The sequence below is a fragment of the Capra hircus genome, chromosome 14, assembly GCF_001704415.2.
Source record: "Capra hircus breed San Clemente chromosome 14, ASM170441v1, whole genome shotgun sequence".
NCBI classification, from domain to species: Eukaryota; Metazoa; Chordata; class Mammalia; order Artiodactyla; family Bovidae; genus Capra; species Capra hircus.
In genome coordinates, this window is record NC_030821.1 from 49,969,423 (window position 1) to 49,993,850 (window position 24,428).

General features: G+C 38.9%; 1 protein-coding gene across 1 annotated transcript in view; it reads right to left on the minus strand.

The window, feature by feature from the left end:
- The window catches only part of PREX2 (phosphatidylinositol-3,4,5-trisphosphate dependent Rac exchange factor 2), a 305,631-nt gene that overhangs the window by 144,812 nt on the left and 136,391 nt on the right, over positions 1–24,428 (minus strand). The window contains exons 16-23 of the mRNA XM_018058434.1: positions 23,619–23,761; positions 23,370–23,462; positions 21,077–21,225; positions 15,440–15,525; positions 7,869–8,005; positions 4,461–4,578; positions 2,601–2,785; positions 73–234 (exon numbers count right to left, since the gene is read on the minus strand). Coding sequence (XP_017913923.1) covers positions 73–234; positions 2,601–2,785; positions 4,461–4,578; positions 7,869–8,005; positions 15,440–15,525; positions 21,077–21,225; positions 23,370–23,462; positions 23,619–23,761 — 1,073 coding nt within the window. The remainder of the gene's footprint in view (positions 1–72; positions 235–2,600; positions 2,786–4,460; positions 4,579–7,868; positions 8,006–15,439; positions 15,526–21,076; positions 21,226–23,369; positions 23,463–23,618; positions 23,762–24,428) is intronic.

Consider the following 24,428-nt stretch of genomic DNA (forward strand, 5'->3'; position numbering starts at 1 on the left):
GGATTAAATTTGACATTACAATAATAATTTAAATAATAATCACGTGTAAAATACCCAGAGCTTTTACTTTACCTTTTTATAACTGGATATTCTCTGACATATGCGCTCAATTTTTTCACTACAAATGGCACTGAATTTACTTTGAAGGTCAGTAGGAATCACTTCATTCAAAGAGCTAAGGCTGGTGCAGTTTTGTATGAAATGATCATCACTTTTAGCCAGGGCTTCAAGAATCTGTAGACACACACACACAACAAAAAAACAGAGCAAGAAAATAAAAGCTTCAAAATCAGCCAAATAAAATGTTCACAATTCCACAACATAGGGTGTTTTTTCCCCAGTGTGCTTCTTTTAGCTGCCTGGGATTTCTGTGTTCAATAAACCCTGGCAGTGAAGTGATGGACTTGTGTCTGGCATCTCCTGTTTTCCCTTCTGCTGGCTATAAAAAAAGGCTGCCTGAGGGAGGTGAGGGGACTTCAAAGACGCCCTGCTGAATAAATCAGTACACTCTGATGTGGGAACACACTGCCCATATTTTAGTCAGAGTTATTCAGAACATTTTTTTTTTTCCCTCAACTTGGTAATAGAACAACAAAAACTAAGGAAAACCATATCCTTTCTTGCTACTGAGAGCCTGGTACAGAGAGTGCGTTTATAATAACAAATGTTCAAAGAAGGATGGAATAAATGAGACTTTCTCTTGCCAAAGTTAAAAAACAATGTCGCTTCCAGGGTCTGAACTCTGTCTGATAAAAGCAGCAGATAAAGCCATTCATAAGATGTGCTCAATTAGTAAATCTTTTGGCTATCTGAATTGATTATAAGGCAGCATGTGTGTGTGTACATCATGAATCACTGAGAATTTCCAATGAACAGAGAATTATGTGTATTATTTATATATGGGCTTCTCAGGTGGTGCTAGTGGTAAAGAACCTGCCTGCCCATGCAGGAGACGTAATAGATGCAGGTTCAATCCCTGGGTAGGGAAGATCCCCTGGAGAAGGGAATGGCAACCCACTCCAGTATTCTTGCCTGGAGAATCCCATGGACAGAGGAGCCTGGTGGGCTATGGTTCACAGAGTCACAAAGAGTTGGACACGACTGAAGCAACTTAGCACGAACATTATGTATATGTAGCATTTATGATTGTTCAAGGATCACAATGACTGATACAACTTTGCATGAGGTTTTTATAATATAGTGTGAGATAGACAATGTATAGATGCTATGTTTATTTGAGCTCCCTCGCCACCTCCATTTCCCTGTCTTGCAGAACATGGAGAGTGAGTTTTTGGTTTAATCACTAGTCTAGAAATAAGAGTTCACTTTATCATTAGCAGTGTGGTCTTGGTTAAATTTCTTAATTTCTTTGACTTCCTTCATGTGTAAAACAGTAATATATACAGTATTAAGTTGTACAGTTGTCATATATAAAATAATCCATGTAATTTTGTAAATTTCAAAGAGTTAGAAAATGAGATAAAATAATTACAATAAACTGGTCCCAAACTCTTCTATAGATCTTCTCAGTAGTATAATGCATTAATAGTTGGGAATGGGTTGAATTTTGAAACTATAGATTCTCTATCAATAGATACATATAGTGGTACAATGTCATCATAATGATGGGATAATTTTAAGAAGCTGACTTTCATATTGTAAAGCAATTACCCTCCAATTAAATTTTTAAAAAAATGAAAAAAGAAACTGACTTTCAGAATATAACACAAAAACATAAAAATAATTATTTTTGAAATAGTGCATTTGGATTTTTCTATTTTTTCTTCCACTAAAATTTAAAAAATACCTGCTATTATTACTAGATCTATCTCAATTATACACATTTGAAACACAAACTGAAATGAAGAAATAAAGGTGGTGAAGACACATATTTCTTGTTTTACCTGAATCCTCCCAGGGTGATGTAAAAGTAGATGGAACACAAAAGTTCTGACCTGCGGAGGGTGCAATAGGAGTCTGACCGATTTACTTTGTGGAAGGATCGTGGAAAGCAAACAGGGTGACCTCTTACTTACCATGTGTTTTATCCATTTGGATGAAGATCCTCTTCCTCCCTCCCTGTCTTGCTTTAAGGACTAAGGACAAGACTCTTCACAACTAAGAATTATATACACACCTGAAGATCTATTCATAAACTAGTCTGCAAGCTTCGAGAAACTGCATGAAATAAACATGAGCCTTACAGAATTTGAATGCATTTTATGACTTCAAATATTCTTCAGAGGATTATGTACATTTAGGAAAGCACCATCTGTCATGAAAACCATCTGAAACGTTTTCACGATACTGAATTCACAGACATAGCAAACTTACAAAATGCAGAGAACCTCTGCCAAATCAACTAATGCTCGCCTGGGCAAGCAGCCCATCTAACATAACACTGTGCTCCAAAAGAGGCCAGTTAAAACAAAAAAGACTATGCACAGTTGAGTAATGGGGGAAAAAGAACAAGAAAGAGAACTTGAATGAGCGGAAGCTAAAGCATTCACAGCTATTTCATTTTCTAAGGTGGGGGTGGGTGAGGACTTCAGTTGTTTTACTGAGAACATAATATCTTTCTCTGATAGGAGCGTTCGTACCTTGGCAGTGAGGCTGAAGAAGCCTTTGGGCTCAATCATCTTCTCCACCACATTGCACTTGATCCCAGCAGTGCTGTCATACTCATACACAACACCATACTCCAGGTGGACATTGTCCACCGTCAAACTCACGTGCTCCTTCTTCCCGTCGATGATTGCCATGGTGTTGAACTTGTCAATTACCTCTGGAAAAACAGACGACTTTAATTCAGCAAATTCAGGAAGGTGTTTTTTGGTCTCCTCAAATAATCTGAATCTCTCTGAATATTTTTTAGAGTTTTTAAAGGGTGACTAAATCTGCTGTGCTAAATGAAGTATCTATCTAATGTTTTTAAAAAGAAGAGCATTGAAGAAAAATATAAGATTGACTGATCCAAAAGTTACCATTCTAATATGACTAGTTTTATCTTTGCACACCCAGTTTTGATCTATGGACCATATGCATGCCTACTTATATCTGTATCAACATGAAACACAATTTTTTCATTAAAATCATGCATAACTTCAAGTCAGGGCTCCTAAAACTGCCTCAAACACTGGATGAATATTTTCTCAAAGCAGAAAAAATACAGAAAATCATACTGAAGCAGAAAGGAGATGCAATAATTATTTTTTCAGCAGAGAGTGCCTGAATTTTCCCAAACAGCATCTCCTGAGGCTAACTCATTGAGAAAATGTATCACTGTTGACTGTAATAAAATTTCCATCCTGAATATATTCCTATAGGTTTTTGGCCAACAATCAGTCAGCTAGTGAAAAAAAAAAATGTAGTCTCAAGCAAGAAACTGCTGAGGAATGAGGAATCTAACAGTAAATACTAAGTAAAAATACAGTACTAGTTTACTTAAAACAATTAATCCCTAGAATAAAGGCAGGACCAGTAAATATAAAATAGGCAAGAGCAGAAAAAACATAATTTCAAAGGAACTATGAACTTTCTAAACTAGGGCTTCTCAAATTTTATTGTACATACAGATATTATCTTGCTAAAATTGAGATTCTCACCCAGTAGATGGAGGGTGGGGCTGAGCCTCTGTATCTCCATCCTACTTACGTGATGCAGGTGCTCATGGTTTGTGAACCACATTGGAGTGGGAAGGTTGACACAACATTGAAACTCAAAACAAGGAAACACATTATAGCTGGGGTTTGAATCCTCATTCTACCACTTACTAGCTTGGGCACATTCGTTAACCTCCATGGACCTCAATTTCTTCTCCATAAAGTTTGGGTGATGATAATTTGGATGCTTTTGAACTGCAGTGTTGGAGAAGACTCCTGAGAGTCCCTTGGACTGCAAGGAGATCCAACCAGTCAACCCTAAAAGAAATCAACCCTGAATATTCATTGGAAGGATTGATGCTGGAGCTGAAGCTCTAATACTTTGACCAGCTGATGCAAAGAGCTGACTCACTGGAAAAACTGATGCTGGGAAAGATGAAGGCAGGAGGAGAAGGGTATAACAGAGAATGAGATGGTTGGATGGCATCACTGACTCACTGGACATGAGTTTGAGCAAACTCTGAGAGATGGTGAAGGACAGGGAAGTCCGGTGTGCTGTAGTCCCACAGGGTAGAAAAGAGTCAGACATGACTGAGTGACTGAACAACAAAACAGAGCTTCATTTCTGATAAGCTGATAAGGTAATCCATGCGAAATATCTAACAGAGTGCCTAAGAAAGTGGCGTAGCTATTCCATGTTAGCCATGAGCAATTATGACTTAGGGATTTAATGTGACGTCTATTTGAGATGATGACTAAGGCAGTCACCTGAACATATAAGGTTTTTAATAACTGGGACTCGGCAATGGCACATTGACAAAGAATCCTATAAGCCCAAGAGGAGAAGAAGAAACCCACCTTCTACTTTACAGTCAAAGGAATCCCCTGCTTCATCTCCTGGAGGTTTGGAGTTGGACTTCTGAAGGTCTTCCTGAGCGCTCTCAACACTATTATAAACCCATTGTATGGAATCTTGCTGGAAATGAAGGAAAGAAACCTCAGAGGTATTTAATATCAGTGTTTCCTAAAATGCATATCCATTTCATTAATGTGCTTCAGAAGAAGAGCTGACAATCTTATTCACCCTTCTAGTTTAAATACAATAAAATTTGAAAGAGAAGGAAAGTCAATGTCCAAAACTGACAGGAAGTCAATGGCAATTAATATTGTTTTTAACAAACTGACCTTTTTAAGCTTGAGGTTTTTTTCTTCCAAAGATAGGTTTTAAAATAAGATGTATTTCCCAAATGTCTTACTCAAATGACTCAAGCATATCGTATAAGGAACTATAAATTACATTTGTAAACAAAATAAATGGTAGATGGAAACTTTTCTGAAGAAGCAGTCATCTGTAAGTGTACAGATGATTTAAATGTACTTCTTTAAAAAAATTTTTTATGTAGACGAATTGTATAGTCTTCCTTGAATTTGTTACAGTGTTCTGTCTGTTTTACATTTTAGTTTTTGGCCATGAGGCATGTGGGATCTTAGTTCCCTCACCAGGGATCGAACCTGCACCCCCTGCACTGGAAGGGAAATCGCAACCACTGGACTACCAGGGAAGTCCCTAAAAAGCTCTCTTAACAATCACACATGTTTCAAATACACTTAATGTTTTTAGTGAAACAAACCAATAAGAAAACTGGAAGAATATTTTTCAACTCATGGGGTTCCCAACTGATATAACTACCTTTTAATCTTTCTACATCATAAATGATCCTATATTTTAAGTAGCAGTTCCCCATCTTATTTAGATAAATGAGAAAGATGAAATGGCTACCAAGTAAATGTTTACAGGGTAGCATTACTTTAATGTTTGTAGTTTTCCTAGGTAGGGTGATAAGATGAGTTGCATGACTGAAGTGTGATATAATTTGTTATCCATCTTCACAATTGTGTTTAATTATTGTAGTGCTATACATTATTAAAGGCTTCCCTGATAGCTCAGTTGGTAAAGAATCTGCCTGCAATGCAGGGATCTCGGTTCGATTCCTGGGTCAGGAAGATCCACTGGAGAAGGGATAGGCTACTCACTCCAGTATTCTTGGGCTTCCCTTGGGGCTCAGCTGGTAAAGAATCTGCCTGCAATGCATGAGACCTGGGTTTGATCCCTGGGTTGGGAAGATCCCCTGGAGAACGGAAAGGCTACCCACTCCAGTATTCTGGCCTGGAGAATTCCATGGACTGTCACAAAGAATCAGACATGACTAAGAGACTTTCATTTCACTTATACATCATTAAGGGCTTCCCTGGTGGCTCAGATGGTAAAGCCTGCAATGTGGGAGACCTGGGTTCGATCCCTGGGTTGGGAAGATCCCCTGGAGAAGGGAATGGCAACCCACTCTAGTACTCTTGCCTAGAAAATCCCATGGATGGAGGAGCCTGGGGCTCGGCTTCAAAAAGTCCGACATGACTGAGCGACTTCACTTTCACTTTCATATATCATCAAAAGGCTTCCCAGGTGGCACAGTCATAAGGAATCCATGTGCCTATGCAGGAGATGCAAGAGATGAGGGCTCAATCCCTGGATCAGGAAGATCCCCTGGAGAAGGAAAGAGCAACCCACTCCAGTATTCTTGCCTGGAAAGTTCCATAGAGAAACCTGGTGGGCTATAGTCCATGACATTGCCAAGAGTCAGACACAACTGAGCAACTAAGCACCAATACCACATCATTAAAATGCTAGTTAACACTTAATCATGCAAATAAACTTTGGTAACTGGTTGTGGCCTTCAAGGAATCAATCCCCCAGAATCCAAACCTTTGTGTAGCTCCTTCTGACCCTGGGCTTGGTCATGTGATCTGACTTTTCAGAGGGCTAGTAACAAGCACCATATAGAGATCATCACTTGGAATATTCTCCCTCTTAAAACCTAGACGCTATGCAGAAAGGAGAATTATGCTTAGGACTGGAAAGGAGGGCCAGGTGGAGTGGCTCTGGAGTGAGAAACCTTCAGGAGGGGACCCCAGTACCAGTCAGTTCCCAGCAGAATGAAGCTCTCACCTCAAGGCACCAACACCAAGTCAACCAGAGAAGCAAGAGAAATAATTAATCACTGTTGTTCCAAGTCACAAAGTTTGGAACAGTCTGTTTTGCAGCAATGGATACCTGCTAGAGTGTGTTATTTACCTGGTGAATTTCTCTGTTTATTTACTCCTTTTCTTAATTATTTCACTGGTCAACACCTCTCCAACAAGGAAGATAAGGGAAATGAAAAGAAATGAAACTCAACTCAATTTAACTACTTCTTAAAATTCTGGCATAAGGGGAAAGATCTGATCTTTCAGTATCTTTTTAAAACTTCATTCACTAACATAGTTCAATAAATATGTATGAAACTACTGTTAATCCAAGTAACCTACGCAGCTGCATGTGAATTCCGATTTGCTATGCTCGTTTGACCTTATTAGTAAGCAGAATTGATCAGCTATTTTCTTGGAGGCTCAGTATTTTGCAGGATGTCAGTCCTGGCCCAAGAGAAAGTAGTCATTCAGCTTTCCATTTCGGACACACAATCATATTCCCAAATCCAAAAAAAGGAGTATTTTAGGTGCATGACAGAAAAAAAAAGAATGCCTCTCCTTTAGAATTTCTTTTGCACTCAATTAATTTGAGAGAATTTTCTTTTTCTAACCCAATACTCATTTGTATCTCATGAGATAGTAAGTTTTGCTTACCAAATAGGATTTTAACTTTATTTTTGTATGGCATGTAAAGTTTGAATCAATGGACAATGCTTAAAATTTTAAGTAATGGCAAACACATTGTGGTATTTTCTTTTAAGAGCTAAATTCAGTTACCTAAATAAAACATATCCAACAGTCAATCACGGACTCTATACAGTATAACCTACAATTCTTTCTCACAGAAGTTTTATAATAAACAGTGTAAGCATTTATAATTCATATATACGAACAAAGATACATGCTGACCATTACAGATTCTAAAGCATCTGTCAAGAAAACAGTTCAGGCCTTTAGATTTCAATTTGATAAACAACTATTCGAAAACTCATCACAAGGAAAATGAAAATAGCCCAGGACACTGTTTAAACTGGTGATAATACTACAGCAGCAAAATGTGGCCACTTAAGCAGAATCGATGATAACTAATGATGCGCATAAAAGAAGCATTATGAGACTGACAATGCTGTGCTTAAATATGAACCTGGCAGTGGAAACCACAGACAGTTCTGGCATCATCGCATGCCATCCCCAGGGCCTTCTGAGCGCGTTCGTCATTACAGCTGCACCGAGGGCATTTACCTTCGTTGGTCTCCGGTACTTCCTGCAGGCCGTGACATGGGCAATCACGCTGGCGTGTGTCTCTTTGCTGACATTGATTCCATTGACTTTGATGATACACTGTCCAGGGTGAAGACCAGCGGCTGCAGCCACAGTTCCTTTAAATACAAATGAGAAAATTGCCAAAAACTAATTATAGGAATATGATTCATTTCTATCCCATGTAACATAGGGAAGCAATTTTATTTTATTTAAGTTCCATATAGCAAATTTTTAAAATTAGAGTATAACTGCTTTATAATTTTGTTTTATATATATATATATATATATATATATATATATATCCCCTCCCCTCCCCTTTGAACCTCCCTCCCTTCCCATCCCTTTTCCCACCCCTCTAGGTCATCACAGAGCACTGAGCTGACTCCCTATGCTATACAGCAGCTTCCTACTATGTACCTATGCACACGGTGTATATGTCAATGCTAATCTCCCAATATGTCCTACCCTTCAATTCCCACCCACCCCGTGTCCACAAGTCCATCTCAGTTTCAAAATATAATAAAGATCTAGCTAGTATGTTCATGGGCTTCCCTGGTGGCTCAGATGGTAAAGAATCTGCCTGCAGTGTGGGAGGGCTGGGTGCAATTCCTGGGTTGGGAAGATTCCCTGGAGAAGGGAACAGCTGCCCACTCCAGTATTCTTGCCTGGAGAATTCCATGGACAGAAGAGTTCTTGATGAATTTGGCTCTGATGGCAATGCCTTTTCAAACATTCTCTATTTATTTGGCCATTCAAACTGTGTTGAACAGAATATCTTCCCACCCCATCTAAGAATTCGTTTGAAGGGATATTATAAAGAGATCTTTATCATGTTAATCAGTTACTTCCCCTTTTAAATGTCTCAGTCAGTCAGTCAGTCCAGTCACTAAGTCGTTTCCGACTCTTTGCCACCCCATGAATCACAGCACGCCAGGCCTCCCGTCCATCACCAACACTCAGAGTTCACCCAAACTCATATCCATCGAGTCAGTGATGCCATCCAGCCATCTCATCCTCTGTCGTCCCCTTCTCCTCCTGCTCCCAATCCCTCCCAGCATCAGAGTCTTTTCCAATGAGTCAACTCTTCTCATGAGGTGGCCAAAGTATTGGAATTTCAGCTTCAACATCAGTCCTTCCAATGAACACCCAGGACTGATCTCCTTTAGGATAGACTGCTTGGATCTCCTTGTAGTCCAAGGGACTCTCAAGAGTCTTCTCCAACAACAACACAGTTCAAAAGCATCAATTCTTCTACACTTGGCTTTCTTCACAGTCCAACTCTCACATCCATACATGACCACTGGAAAAACCACAGACATGACTAGACGGACCTTTGCTGGCAAAGTAATATCTCTGTTTTTCAATATGCTATCTAGGTTGGTCATAACTTTTCTTCCAAGGAGTAAGCATCTTTTAATTTAATGGATGCAATCACCATCTGCAGTGATTTTGGAGCCTAAAAAAATAACGTCTGACACTGTTTCCACTGTGTCCCCATCTATTTGCCATGAAGTGATGGGACCAGATGCCATGATCTTTTTTTTTTGAATGTTGAGTTTTAACTAACTTTTTCACTCTCCTCTTTCACTTTCATCAAGAGGCTCTTCAGTTATTCTTTGCTTTCTGCCATAGGGTAGTGTCATCTGTGTATCTGAGGTTATTGATATTTCTGGCAATCTTGATTCCAGCTTGTGCTTCATCCAGCCCAGCATTTTGCATGATATACTCTGTATATAAGTTAAATAAGCAGGGTGACAATATACAGCCTTGACGTACTCCTTTTCCTATTTGGAACCAGTCTGTTGTTCCATGTCCAGTTCTAACTGTTGCTTCCTGACCTGCATATAGGTTTATGAAGAGGCAGGTCAGGTGATCTGGTATTCCCATCTCTTGAAGAATTTTCCACAGTTTCTTGTGATCCACACAGTTAAAGGCTTTGCCATAGTCAATAAAGCAGAAATAGATGTTTTTCTGGAACTCTCTTGCTTTTTCCATGATCCAGCAGATGTTGGCAATTTGACCTCTGGTTCTTCTGCTTTTTCTAAAACCAGCTTGAACATCTGGAATTTCATGGTTCATGTATTGCTGAAGCCTGTCTTAGAGAATTTTGAGCATTACTTTACTAGCATGTGAGATGAGTGCAATTGTGTGGTAGTTTGAGCATTCTTTGGCATTGCCTTTCTTTGGGATTGGAATGAAAACTGACCTTTTGCAGTCCTGTGACCACTGCTGGGTTTTCCAAATTTGCTGGCATATTGAGTGCAGCACTTTCACAGCATCATCTTTTAGAATTTGCAACAGCTCAACTGGAATTCCATCACCTCCACTAGCTTTGTTCGTAGTGATGCTTTCTAAGGCCCACTTGACTTCACAATCCAGGATGTCTGGCTCTAGGTGAGTGATCACACCATCGTGATTATCTTGGTCATGAAGATCTTTTTTGTACAGTTCTTCTGTGTATTCTTGCCACCTCTTCTTAATATCTCCTGCTTCTGTTTGGTCCATACCATTTCTGTCCTTTATCGAGCCCATCTTTGCATTTCATGCAAATGTCTAATCAATCTAATGTTCTATACATGCAAATATAATCAAAATGAGAAAACCAGAAGCACAGGCCTTTTTACCTTCATTTAATCTACAAAAGCTCTGCATATTAAAATAGTCTTCACTTTCATTTTTTTAAATGACAATTAAAAGAAATTCTTAAAAAAAAAAATCAATAGCAACTAGGAGTGAACTGGATTTGCTAAGAAAATGAGTTTAGGATATGTACAAAGAGTCAGGAACCAGAGAACTTGTGGAGAATAAAGTTAATCAGAAAACATCAACTGTCCACCATTTATTTGCATAGATACAGTGGCATATTCTAACCAGTGAGTTAAGATTTTCAGGACCTGCCAATCAATACTATTTGATATTCCAAACAAATCAACATTTACAAAGCACCACTGCTAAATACAATGTATGTAATTAATATCAATGATTATAAAATTATCATAAGCATGTTAGAAGAAGCTTCCTTTGCAAGCAAATAATAAAGGATTTATTAAGCATGTTATTAAACATGTTAAAGAACATAATTGATATTCAAAAAGACAGTATACATTTTCTTCTCACTAAAATTCACTTCCAGAAATATTAAGTGGTTTTTTTGGATTAAGCTGAACATTGAGGGAGGGAGGGGCGGAGGGAGAGACACTATCAGCAGAAAGAACAGCCTGGAATCTTCGAAGAAAAAAAGAAGGAGGCGTTGTACAAATGAACTTATCTACAAAACAGAAATAGAGCAACAGACGTAGAAAACAAACTTATGGTTACCAGGATATAAGAAAAGGGGAGGGATAAATTGGGAGAATGGGACTGACATACACTCATTATTACATATAGAATAGGTAACTAAAAGGACCTACTAATGCCCAGCACAGGGAACTCTACTCAATACTCTGTAATGGATTATATGGGAAAAGAATCCAAAAAAGAGTAAATATATGTATATGCATGTCTGACTCACTTTGCTATACACCTGAAGCTAACACAACATTTTAAATAAACCATACTCCAATATTTTAAAAAAGCAACAACAACAAGAAGAAAAGAAAGAACAGCCCAAAAAAGAGGTACTGAATCAAGAAATAACCTGGACATTTGGGACCATAGGAGCAATTGGTGTCCATCTTGAATGACAGTGAGTGAAAAATATAGGAGAACAAAGCAGAGGCAGGTTTTGAAACTTACAAAGTGAACATTATTATATACACAAGAGGAAAAACATTTAAGAATTTTAAGCAGAGAGGTGACATGATCCCTCCCCACCCACTGAAACAGGATGGATCATTGGAGTTCAAGTCAAAAATCAAAATCACAGTAAGCATCTACTGCAAACTCCCAGGCTGGAATTAAGGTAGCATTAGTTATGAAGAGGAGAACGAGATCAAGTATTTGGTGTTTGATGATGGAGTTGATGGAGAGGTGAGAGTACCCAGGTCATCCCTGTGCCTCTAGACTCAGTGGCTGAGTAGATGGAGTCACTTAAATGGACAGAGACCGCCCTGGAGGTAAAGCAACTTCAGAGAAGAGATGAAAAGTTCAACTGGGGAAAACACTGGATTTTAAGGTGCCAAAGGGGCACTGATGTATAATGAACAATTAGATCTTGGCTATAGAATTCAAGGAGTCTGAGCAAAGAGATTCAGAAATCCCCAGCAAAGAGGATCAATACAATTGTTTATGTAGAAAGCGCAGAAGGCAGAGAAGAGAAGAGAGTGCCAACAGTTACGGGGTCAACAGTTGAAGAGTTGGCAGAGAAGGGATAGGAGAAAAATCCAAAAAGCACCATCTCAGAAGTCAAAATATGACTAAACATATTTTGTTTCACCCCAACAAGACTAGTCAGTTTAAACAAATGGGACAGAAAATTCAATTAAGACAGGAACTTTCAATATCCATTGCACTTCTCAGTTTAGTCCATGATTACTCTTATAAGACATGGGCTACTCTTGAAGACATGGGTAGGAGGTGGGAGGAGCTATAGCACTGGGCTGAAATTCAAGTAGGAAGTGACAAAGATCCAGCCAAAATACAGACCAGCATTTCAGGAAGTTTGGTCATGACAAAAATTAAAGCCCTGAGAGCAATATTCTGGAGCTGAGGGTCTCAATCTTTGACATGCATACCAACCACCTGGCGGCAGGGGGTGGCGGGTGGGGGGTGGGTCTTGTTGAAATGCAGATTCTGATTCAGTAAGTATTGGATGGGGCCTGAGATTCTGCATTTCTAACCATCTCCCAAGCGATGCCAATGCTGTCGGTTTTTAGACCAAATTTTGAACATCAAGGATCTAGAGGGGAAAATAAGGAAGAAGGAAAGTTTTGAGTTTGCTGTTAAATTCAAGATAGCTTTGTTTCTTTGTTTATTTCAATGAGGAAAAAGCTGACCACTTTTATGTGTGCTGTATATGCTAAGTTGCTTCAGCTGTGTCTGACTCTTTGCAATCCCATGGACTATAGCTCTCCAGGCTCCTCTGTCCATGGGATTCTCCAGGTAAGAATACTAGAGTGGGTTGCCATTTTCTTCTCCAGAGGATCTTCCCCACCTATGGATCGAACTGGCATCTCTTAAGTCTCCTGCATTGGCAGGTGGGTTTTTTACCAAGCACACCACCTGGGAAACCCAAGTCTATTTTTATAGCCTCTGCTATAGTAATTCAGTGAAAAGAAAGGCTGAAAATTCTGTAAGGGGACTATCTGACAATGTAATACCGCAGAGGCAGTATCTGAAGGGATAGGCTCCAGAATCTTTATAGAGATATTTAACGTTGAACTCTAGAGAAGACAATGGAAAATCTGTTCCTCTAGAGTAGGAGAAAAACAGATGATGGTCAAATAGCCAACAAGATATAGGACTTGGAAGGCTTCATACCTGGGAGACAGGAGGCAATGATGAGGAGAAAACTGATCAGACACATAAACAGACAGCTGAGTAGTAACAGGGGCTCAGTAAAAGACTAGACAATGACTTGGGATGACACTAATTTCGTATCCATGACAATTCTTTCTCAGCTGCTCAAAAGAAAGAGCAAAGGCTGTAATCAGGTTTATCTGAGGCCAAAATGAGGTGGTCTGGATGCACCTGAGGAATAAGACCAAGAGGACCCTAGATGCAGCTGAGCGACAGGGATGAGAGGACCCTAATGATGCAGACAAGTGGCGGTAGTGACCCACCAGGGGGATAAAGCTGGCTCAGGGAGGAAGTGGTACTCTGCAGGATGTAATTCACCAGCAGAAAAGGAGAAGTATCCAAAGCTTGGACAACCCTATCGAATTTTGCTTACCGTTTTTTTTTTTTTTTATTGAACTACAGTTAACTTACAAACCAACTGAATTTTAAAACAACCTGAGAATATAAAAGTGATGAGAGATTAAAAAAAAAAAAAAAAAAGACTTTAGCGCCAGAAACTGGCATACTGGAATTGTAGATTCCACAGGCAGAAGTTCAGTCATTGATATGCTCTGGTGTGCGACCATGGGAAAGGGCTGAAGAAGGAAAAACGGGAAAGAAGTTTATGTTTTCATGGCAAGATTACAGCGCAAAAGGAAACCACAGGCTATTATCTTATTTCATATTCACTCAAAAGGAAAAGCACATGAGCATTTCTTTGTTTTCTTCTTCAGAAGCAAAAGGCATAGTAACCAGAATTGGACTTAACCCTATGACTAAGTTTCCAAAATACAACCTTGCTCCTTAAAAGACAAGGAAAGAAAAAACTTGATTCACTCCGGTTTTCAGTTCTTTCATAGTACTAATAAAGTGACTGGCTCCTTTTTGGTCTAGTGAAAATGAAGGAAATACTTGTCACAGCAGACATCCCTTTCACTATGCAATGACTCCCATTTCTGTTTTATAATTTTAATGAGTAACTGGAAATATTTGAAATATCTATTAATCTATGTGTTTTAAAAGTCTGAGTGAAAAGAAGTTTTTGAAGTAAGGTTAATTTTTATCACGTATACACTAATGAAAGTGATTTTATAGACTCTAATAGAGGTCTAGCTAGTATGTTCTTGATAAATTTGACTCTGATAGCAATGTGATCTCAAAATTTCCCAGTCTAATGTTGGAATGATCATATTGAGATGCTTTACAATTCACATATCTTAGTAATGAAAAGCATGTATATCTCTTGTTAAGATAAACACATCGCTTACTGCGATCCTTCTTGCTACAGCAGCAATTTACTTACTGTGGTTAGTAATGTGGAATCTAACAGTTATTTCTTTAAATTACATTAATGTTAGCATAAAATTTAAAAGTGTGTATGTTAACAAGAGATATCAAAGGCTGATTTGCCTGTCAAACAGAAAGAGAATAAAATATAAACATTAGGTTTTAGGTCCCCTAAATTATTTAATTTAAAATGTATTTGATGGTTTATAAAACACATGGTTTATGAGAACACTTGAAGTAATCATACAGTAGCAGACACTATATAAACCACACAGATAATTCTTAAACCCAAACTTACATCTTAGAATTGTTGACAGAAATACAGTAATATGCTGTCAGGGAAAAACAGACTACCTTAAAATCATTACATCCTTTGATTACACTGAAACATGGAGAAAAGTGAGATTGAGAGGAATCATTCTCTTATGAATTGTTAACAATGAAAATTTGTCTTACAATTTGGAGGTGTTTTTTTTTTTTTTTTTAAAATAAGAGTATACTGGTGGAGGTGGTTTAGTCACTAAATCGTGCCTGACTCCTGAGACTCCATCTAATGTAGCCTGCCAGGCTTCTCTGTCCATGGGATTTCTCAGGCAAGAATACTGGAGTGGGTTGCCATTTCCTTCTCCAGGGGATCTTCCTGACCCAGAGATTGAACCAGAGTCTCCTGCACTGCAGGCAGATTCTTGACCAACTGAGTCACTACTGTTGAGCTAATACAGCAAACACTGAGAATATCCATAGCAACATGATTACACACATTTTTGTTCAGTAAGGACATTCAAACTCGCTGGTCAGTTGGATACCACACAGGACGGCTTTCTCACCTCTTCCTACCGCGTGCACCACCGACGGGCCATATCCTCGGATCTGGAAGCCAAGTCCTTCCGCTGAATCTGGGATTTTCACTGTCCTAAAGTCAATCGAAAATAAGGTAAGATGACTTTAAAATGCCACAACTGGTTAAAACAATAGCTGTCCACACAGCTACTGTGGACTGAATAAAATTCAATCCTTCAATATATACACATCTGGGGTCTAATGTGTGAAAGAGACTGGGCTGGACAAGGATGGGGGGGTGCACCTCCAAGGGACCCAGAGCAGGCACCCAAGATCTCCCACTGAACACAGTCATTGCACAGAATATCCTGACCAAGGAACAGGCTCTGGTCACACCAACCTCCCTTTGAATCTTGATTTAGTCCCTTAATAGTTGGCTAACTTGGATGAACTGCTTAACTGAGCCAGTTTCCGCAAAAAGATGATGATGTTAAAACTATGCAGGGTATCAGTGAAGGTGAAAAGAGAAACCTTTTGTAAACTGCCCTGTCTCATGCTATGAACTGCGCAAGTACTTAGCACAATGGAAGCATCTCTCCCTAGTTTACTCTGACAAAGCCTTTGGTGCACTTTGCGAAATCTCACTTTTAAAATTAACATAAAAGAAACACAGGGTTCATCCATTTCTACCTGTTGGGAACTTCAGCAAAGAGCAACAACAAAGAGCTGGTTTTAAATAACAGACCTGTCAAACACAATATCAAAATCATGTATTTAAGAATATGATTAGCTTTAGTGTTCATTCAGTGGAATTTTAAAAGGATAACACATCAAAAGGTAAATCTGAATAAGAAAAACCGTATTTTTCAATGAATCCACATGGTAATGAAGAGGAAGGGATGGAGATCTTGAGTCAGCCATCATGGCAAACCAGGGAGGGAGTAATAAACTGGCAATAATAAACAAGCTACTCCAAGGAAGGAAGGCAGAAATCAGAGAGCAACAATGAAAAGCAGCGAACTCGAGATAAGACACAACATCATAACAGCAAAAATGAGTCTAAATAAATTTCCAGAGAGAGCAAAGACAAATGAATACCATGTAATAAATGTTGATGGATGGCACTTGATGCCCAAGAAACAAAAGTGTTTTCCAAAAGATGATGAATGAATCATGAAATAAAAGCTGGCAGCATTTCAAGGGAACCTGAGACACAGTCTGAAGTTAGGTAGAGCAGCGCTTACTTGCTGTTTATGAAAGAGCTGGGGGAGCTGTTTGAGCAATGCTGCGCCTAGAAAAGTTCAGAGAGCTACACACGGCACTTAGACTTGAAGGCAGAGGCTGGCCCTGTGATTTCAAGTATAATCCTGGCAGGCATTCTGGCAATCCATGATAGAAATCCAAACTATCTGTTTTAGGGAAGCCTGAAAGTGTTATTAGAATTTAAAGAATCCTTTGTCCATCGAGCAACCTTTGACCAACTGAGCCTGAATTCTCCAGGCAAGACTATTGGAGTGGGTAGCCATTTCCTTCCCCAGGGGATTTCCTGACTCAGGAATCAAATCCAGCTCTCCCGAGTTGTAGGCAGATTCTTTATCATCTGAGCCACCAGGGCAGCCCTAGGTTACACACTATGAACTGATCTGTATATTGGTGGCACTGACTTATGGAATGAATTTATCCTTTATCCTTAATTAAACACTTTGCTATATAGGGCTATATCTGCTTCCTTTACAACACCTTGCTACTAGGGTCTGTCAAAGGTACACTGGAAGATGGAAGATTGACCAAGGAAAAGAAAAGGGAATAAACACATCTTCTGAGCATGAAATAAAAAATAGAGCTCACGCCTCTCTGTGAATGAGAGAATGAGAGTTCTTGAATGAGAGTTCACTTTTGCTGAAATGGGCTTCCTGGGTGGCACTAGCGGTAAAGAACCCACCTGCCACTGCAGCAGACATAAGCAATGCAGGTTCGATCCCTGGGTCAGGAAGATCCTCTGGAGAAGGAAATGGCAACTCACTCCAGTATTCTTGCCTGGAGAATTTCATGGACAGAGGAGGCTGTCGGGCTACAGTTCATAGGGTCACAAAGAGTTAGACATGACTGAAGTGACTTAGGACTCACACTAAAATAACTTGGAGCTTTCTGGCCATGGTGAATTATTGGTGCTTTTGAACTGTAAAAAATTCATAATGGACTCTCAAAACTCTTTCTGAGTAACGTCTATCCTTATATTGCTATTCGAGGTTGACTTTGCTCTAATCTTCAAGATTATTACATTTTTAACAAAATTTGTACAGAACACTGTGAGATGCATTTTGTTCATAACACTGTGACTCTCTTCATAAAATGACCTTTGGAAAATATGTTTCCCTGCTGGGACCACTATGAAGAATTAAATTTATACAAGAGAAATGCTCATTTCCGTAGAAAATGAGTGCACTAAATTATTTGCTACAAAGCCTTTTGAAAAATTCCTTGATAGAATCAATGTGTAAAATACAGATGGGTTCAAAAGAAAAATTCTGTTGTATTTGCCTCTCATTTTTTGCCTTTCTACTACATAAATTATAAGTGGCCATTGTAAGAAAATATGAGAATGATTGACAGGAATCATATGTTAGAATAAGGGCATAAAGGAAAGGTTACAATATTTCAGACAAATTAAAAATAAAAAGGAAAAACTTGAGTATTCCATATAGTATCACTGACTCAATGGACATGAGTTTGAGCAAAGTTCAGGATATAGTAAAGGACAGGGAAGCCTGGTGTGCTGAAATCCATGAGGTCACAAACAGCTGGACAGGACTTAGCAACTGAACAACAACAATTCTCAAAACGGTCTTGAAATATACTTTTCACATAATAAAGAAGCAATGGGGAAAAAATGAAATAAAAGAACAGATAAGCATCACAGATAACATCACTGGAGGACATACTATGTGCTGAACACACGACTAGGTTCTTTACACACCTAGATTTATTTAAGTTCTTAGCACCTCTGTAACACTCTTACCATAGCCCCATTTTTTTATGGATAAGGATACTGAAACAACACAATTAACAAGCAAGCGGTGAAAGAGAGCCTTGAATCTGGACCAGAAATATGGGGTTTCAGATACGGTGCAGCAAACATGGAAGGAAGAGTCAGAAGACCCGGGTTCAACCCTGCTCATCTAGCAACTAACTCCAAGACTAAGGATTTGCCTCTTTCTATTCAGTATTGAAGTGGATGACTTCCCAGTCCTCTGAATTGAAATGTCCATGATCAGTGAAAAGTATTTACATGGTTAAATCAGAGGGCAAGGAACCATGGTGAGGGTCTTTAGTTTACTAATAATTACACTGGAATTCTACTCCCTCATCCTTTTCCAGCCTGTCCTTTTCCTTTTAAATGCCCATGCAGAGTATATCACATGAAATGCTGGACTGGATGAAGCACAAGCTGGAATCAAGATTGCCGGGAGAAATATGAACAACCTTAGATATGCAGATGACACCACCGTTACGGCAGAAACTGAAGAACTAAAGAGCCTCTTGATGAAAGTGAAAGAGGAGAGTGAAAAAGTTGGCTTAAAATTCAACATTCAGAAAACTAAGGTCATGGCATCCAGTCCCATCACTTCATGGCAATTAGATGGGGAAACAATGCAAACAGTGACAGACTTCATTTTTCTGAGCTCCAAAATCACTGCAGATGATGACTGCAGCCATGAAATTAAAAGGTGCTTGCTCTTTGGAAGAAAAGCTATGACCAACCTAGACAGCATATTAAAAAGCAGAGACATTGCTTGGCCAACAAAGGTCCATCTAATCCAAGCTATGGTTTTTCCAGTAGTAAGTACAGATGTGAGAGTTGGACCTTTAAGCTGAGCACCAAAGAATTGAAGCTTTTGAACTGTGGTGTTGGAGAAGACTCTTGAGACTGCAAGGAAATTTCCTTGGACTGCAAGGAAATCAATCCAGTCCACTCTAAAGGAAATCAGTCCTGAATACTCATTGGAAGGACTGCTGCTGAAGCTGAAGCTGAAGCTCCAATACTTTGGCCACCTGATGTGAAGAAATGACTCTTTGGAAAAGACCCTAATGCTGGGAAAGACTGAAGGCAGGAGAAGGGAATGACAGAGGATGAGATGGTTGGATGGTATCAACGACTACTTAAGTTTAAGTAAGCTCTGGGGATGGTGATGGACACAGGAGCCTGGCGTGCTACAGTCCAAGGGATTGCAAAGAGTCAGACACAGCTGAGGGACTGAACTGAAATTCAGAGGTAGGCAACTAGATAAGCTTCATCTTAGAATAAAAGGGAAGTAACAGATCATAATTGGGTTTCCCTGGTGGCTCAGTGGTAAAGAATCTGCATGCCAAGGCAGGAGACTTGAGTTTGACCCCTGGGTCAGGAAGACCCCTGAAGAAGGAAATGGCAGCCTACTCCAATATTCTTCTCTGGGAAATCCCATGGACAGAGGAGCTAGGTAGGCTAAAAGAGCCAGTCACGGTCACAAAGACAACAAGAGATATTAATTAGGCTTAGAGTAAAGACATTATTATGTTTATCTGCTCAAAGTCTTCCTAAATTACTAACTTTGATGAGTTGTGCTCACTCCTTCAGACCCCCTGGTAAGCCATGGGTAGAAGCTAGAGCCTCTACCTGGATGACACTGAAGAATCTAGCCCATTACACTGCACTTCAACTCCTAAGATAAATGATGGATTCAGCTATTGCTGAAAATACATATCAAGGTAGGGAAGACACTATACCATATGTACGTAGAATATTTTCATAAGTAGTTAAAATAAACCATTTTGCTTCTGAAGTGGTAAACTTCATTTATCTTAAAATTAATGAAGTTGCTTATCACTATAGAAAAATAACATAATTCATTTTTAAAGGGTAATATGGATACAATCATAGTATGTTAAGACATTATGCTAAGTACTTTATATGCATTCTCTTGATTAATTAATTGGTTCAGCAAGTCATGGAAATCTGATTCAGGGACACTAGACCATAGATGATTTGCAGACCAAAAGCCAATTTTTCCCAAGTATACCCATAATATCATATTAATTTTTTTTCAAAAAGCCCCCAGATCATTAATCATGCTCCCATTTTATAAAGATGCAATTATGTATATCCCCTTGTAGACCTGACACAAAGATTGGAAAAGACCCGGCACCAGGAGTTTGTGACGGACAGGGGAGCCTGGTGGGCTACAGTCCATAGGGTAGCCAAGAATGGGACATGAACAACTGACTACATGAGCAACTGAACAACAAATAATCGTGTGTATCAACACAGGGTGTCTCATCAGTTTGTAGTCCCTGAAATCCTTGGATTTAGGGAGCATGAGGGAATAAAGTTTCCATTACCAAGTGTCGTACTAGTTTTCCTTACTCATAATCAAGCTCAACCCAACCCAAACAAGAAAAATGGGAGTAAGAAAAGGAAAATATTATTTCTGCTGAAAATAACGTGCTTTAAGTAGCAACATAAAGTAGCTTAACCATCATAAGCAATATAACTTTTCCATCATATAAAGACCAGTATCAGTGATGTTGGTGAGGTTCAAATGTGCAAGCAGTGAGATGCTTAAATTCAGACACCGATTTTGCTAACTTTCCTATTTTACTCACTAATGTCTAATGTTTTTAAACACTGTATAAACTATACAACTTACTCCCTTGGCTTTGTGCTCACGAGAACTCTTAGAGGTTTTCTGCTATTTAAGCATGATTTCAGGAAGCAATCCACTTCATTGAAAGGTCTCATAAAAACTAGGTCACCATTAATCGCAAAAATCTTTTTCCCAACTTCCATGCCAGCCATCTAGGAGAGAAATAGCAAAATAATAATAATAATATTTTAATAAGAAACCTACTTTTTCACAGAATTAGAATCTGAGAAGGTCTAGAACTTAGTGACTTCTGACATTTTAACACATCCGCAATGTTTTTATACAACGTCACAATACGGAACTGTGGAAGAGATAACACAGTTACTCTCTTTGATTTAGTTTTTCATTGGATCACCCGTCTCTACTGCAATTCTCCCTCCTTCCAGGACTTAACACTGTTCTTCACTTGTGACCCTTTTTTTCTGTTATCTTTGATAGTTCTTCTTACTTCATCCTTTTAACTACAGTCAAACCTCAGGTTAATTGTTTTTCCTGTGTTTTCCATCTATATCCAAATAACTCAGAGAGTTACAACCTCTATACAGACATGGATGACAACCAAATATGCATCTCTAGCCTGACACAGCATAGGTGTCTGCAGGGCATGAGAGAGAAATGCCTGGAATCCAAGGAAGAACTCCAACAGGCATGGATCACAAGATGCTGGAAGGATAACGAGGAAGACATTATCTCTGCATGCCAACCAGGTCAATCTTCTTAACTAACCTACTGCCTAAAAGGGAAAAAATGGGGTGGCTCAGGGGTAAAGAATCCACCTGCCAATGCAAGGGACTCAGAAGACTCGGGTTGCATACCTGGGTCAGGAAGATACTCTGGAGGAAGAAATAGCAATCCACTCCAGTATTCCTGCCTGGGAAATCCCATGGACAGAGGAGCCTGGCAGGCTACAGTCCATGGGGTCACAAATAGTCAGAAATGACTAAGCACGCACACACACGTGCACACTGCCTGTAAACTATAGCATATGCTGGTTACTAGCTGAAGGATGAAAACCTGGCAGAGGGCATTTTATTGGTGGCAGAGTCAGGTGAACCTGGGCTCCAAGAACATCACCTGAAAATGGGGAAAACATTTCTTCATCATAGAAAATTAACAAAAATAGTTAGTTGTTGGCCAGGCCCACTAACAGGGTATGACCTGAGCAGATTTATTTTCTCCGACATTAATACGCTATACATAAAGCTTTCAGTGGGCTTCCCTGGTGGCTCAGCAGAAAGAACTCGTCTACCAATGCAGGAGACCCAAAAGACCCAGGTTTGATCCCTGGGTCAGGACGATCCCCTGGAGAAGGAAATGTCACCCTGCTTCAATATTCTTGCCTGGAAAATCCCATGAATGGAGGAGCCTGGTGGGCTACAGTCCATGGGGTCTGTAGCAAAGAGTTGGGCAAGACTGAGTGACTAACACACACACACATACACACACACACACACACACACACACACGAGAGCTGGATCTTAGCGGATACACACACTACCTAATGTATAAAATAGGTACCTAATGAGAACCTACTGTATAGCATAGGGGGGAGAAAAGAAAGTGCCATCTGTCTGTAGGACATATATTAAGCTAAGCTTAAAAATGCATTCCAATATACGCTGGGTGCAGACAAATACTATTTGATTCCACTTACACAAGGTACCTAGAATAGTCAAATTCATAGAGTCAGAAAGTCCACTGGCAGATTCCAGGCACCAGGGGCTGGGACGGGGGAGGAGGAAAAATGGGGAGTTATAATTTAATGGGGACAGAGTTTCAGTTTATGAAGGTAAAAAATTTTGAGAGATGGATGATGGTGAGAGTCGCACAGCAATGTGAATGTGCTTAGTGCCAATGAACTGTACAGTTAAATATGTTTAAAATAGTATGTTTTATAATATGTGCCTTTTACCACAATAAAAAAAATTCAAGTGATAGGAAAATAGAAGACACAGCTCTTGATTCAGTGGAAGAATCACGTAACATGCATAATACAGTCCCACCCTATACAGCCTCCACCAGGTCACAAACTAGAATCAGACATGGACTAAGCCACTTGGACTCCTACAAGGTCAAGTTGAAGCTGCACATCTTTACAAAACCTCCCCACTATCCTTAGCTACTCAGACACCCTCTTTCACAAACCCCAATAGTATTACAAAGAACCTCAGAATAAGATTATTCAGAATCATTATTTTCAATAGAGATACTTGAAGGCTCATTTCAGTTTGTTTAAAACTTTTAAATGTGTATGTCACGGACAAAAATTTTATATAAAAACACTAATTTACATTACCTCAGCATTAGACCCCTTTTCCACCAACTTTATTATTGGAACTTTATTTTTGTCTTCTAATCCAAAACCATAGCTGCCTTCATTGGATTTAATCTGAAATGTAAAATATTAACATGACTAACAAAATAACTATGAAAAAAGTTACAAATCAAACAGACTGAAATGATACATTGTATCACCAAACATGTTTATGAAATCTATCAATGTCTAATGAAGAAGAAAATTTGCACAGCATAGTAATAAACTTACCAATAAGGATTTAGCTATAACATTTTCCACAACTTTCAAATCATGTTTCATCAGTCGATGCTTCATATTTGACCCTTCCATCTCCTCATCCGCAAAAAAACGGAAAAGCAGAGGTTCGTCTTTGAATTCACTTTTTTCAAGCACTATGGAAATAGAGAGCGAGTAGCCAAATCAACCTCATTTTCCATACTGACAGGCCTTCAGCCTGGAACAAGCTACATTCACAGATATCCCAGCGATACTTTTTAATTTCCATAATTTCAAGCTGATGTTTCCTTCAATTACTGTTACCTAAAAGACTGATTTTTTAAAGATAAGTAATATTTTTTTCATGATAAAGTTTTTTGACTTAACCAAATCTGCTGCCTTCCAGATTAAAATCCAACTTTTACTTTCAAAAGATCATATTGAATTTTGAAAATGCATGCAATTCAAAGCATAGAATCCTACAGGGTTTTGAATTTGTAGTAAACATTTTAAGTAAAAGACAAAAACATTTCTGTTTTTAATATCCCACACAATTATGGGAAAATTCAAATGGGTTAAATGTAGTCTTTATGTGTGTGAGCAATTCTCACTGTAGTTACTTTTGTTCCAATACTTTAAACCAGAAATCTGCCTTCTGGGTGAAACGTGATTTTAGTTTCCACCAATTTCTAGTCATCTGCATAAAAACAGTGTTCTCAAATAACCTTATAAAAATTTTTTCCTTTTATCTGAACACTAACATTTTCCCCCAAAGTCCCAAAGCTGCCTGACGATGCTCTAATGATATAAGGTATATGTTTTGTTAGCCTTTTTAAAAAATAA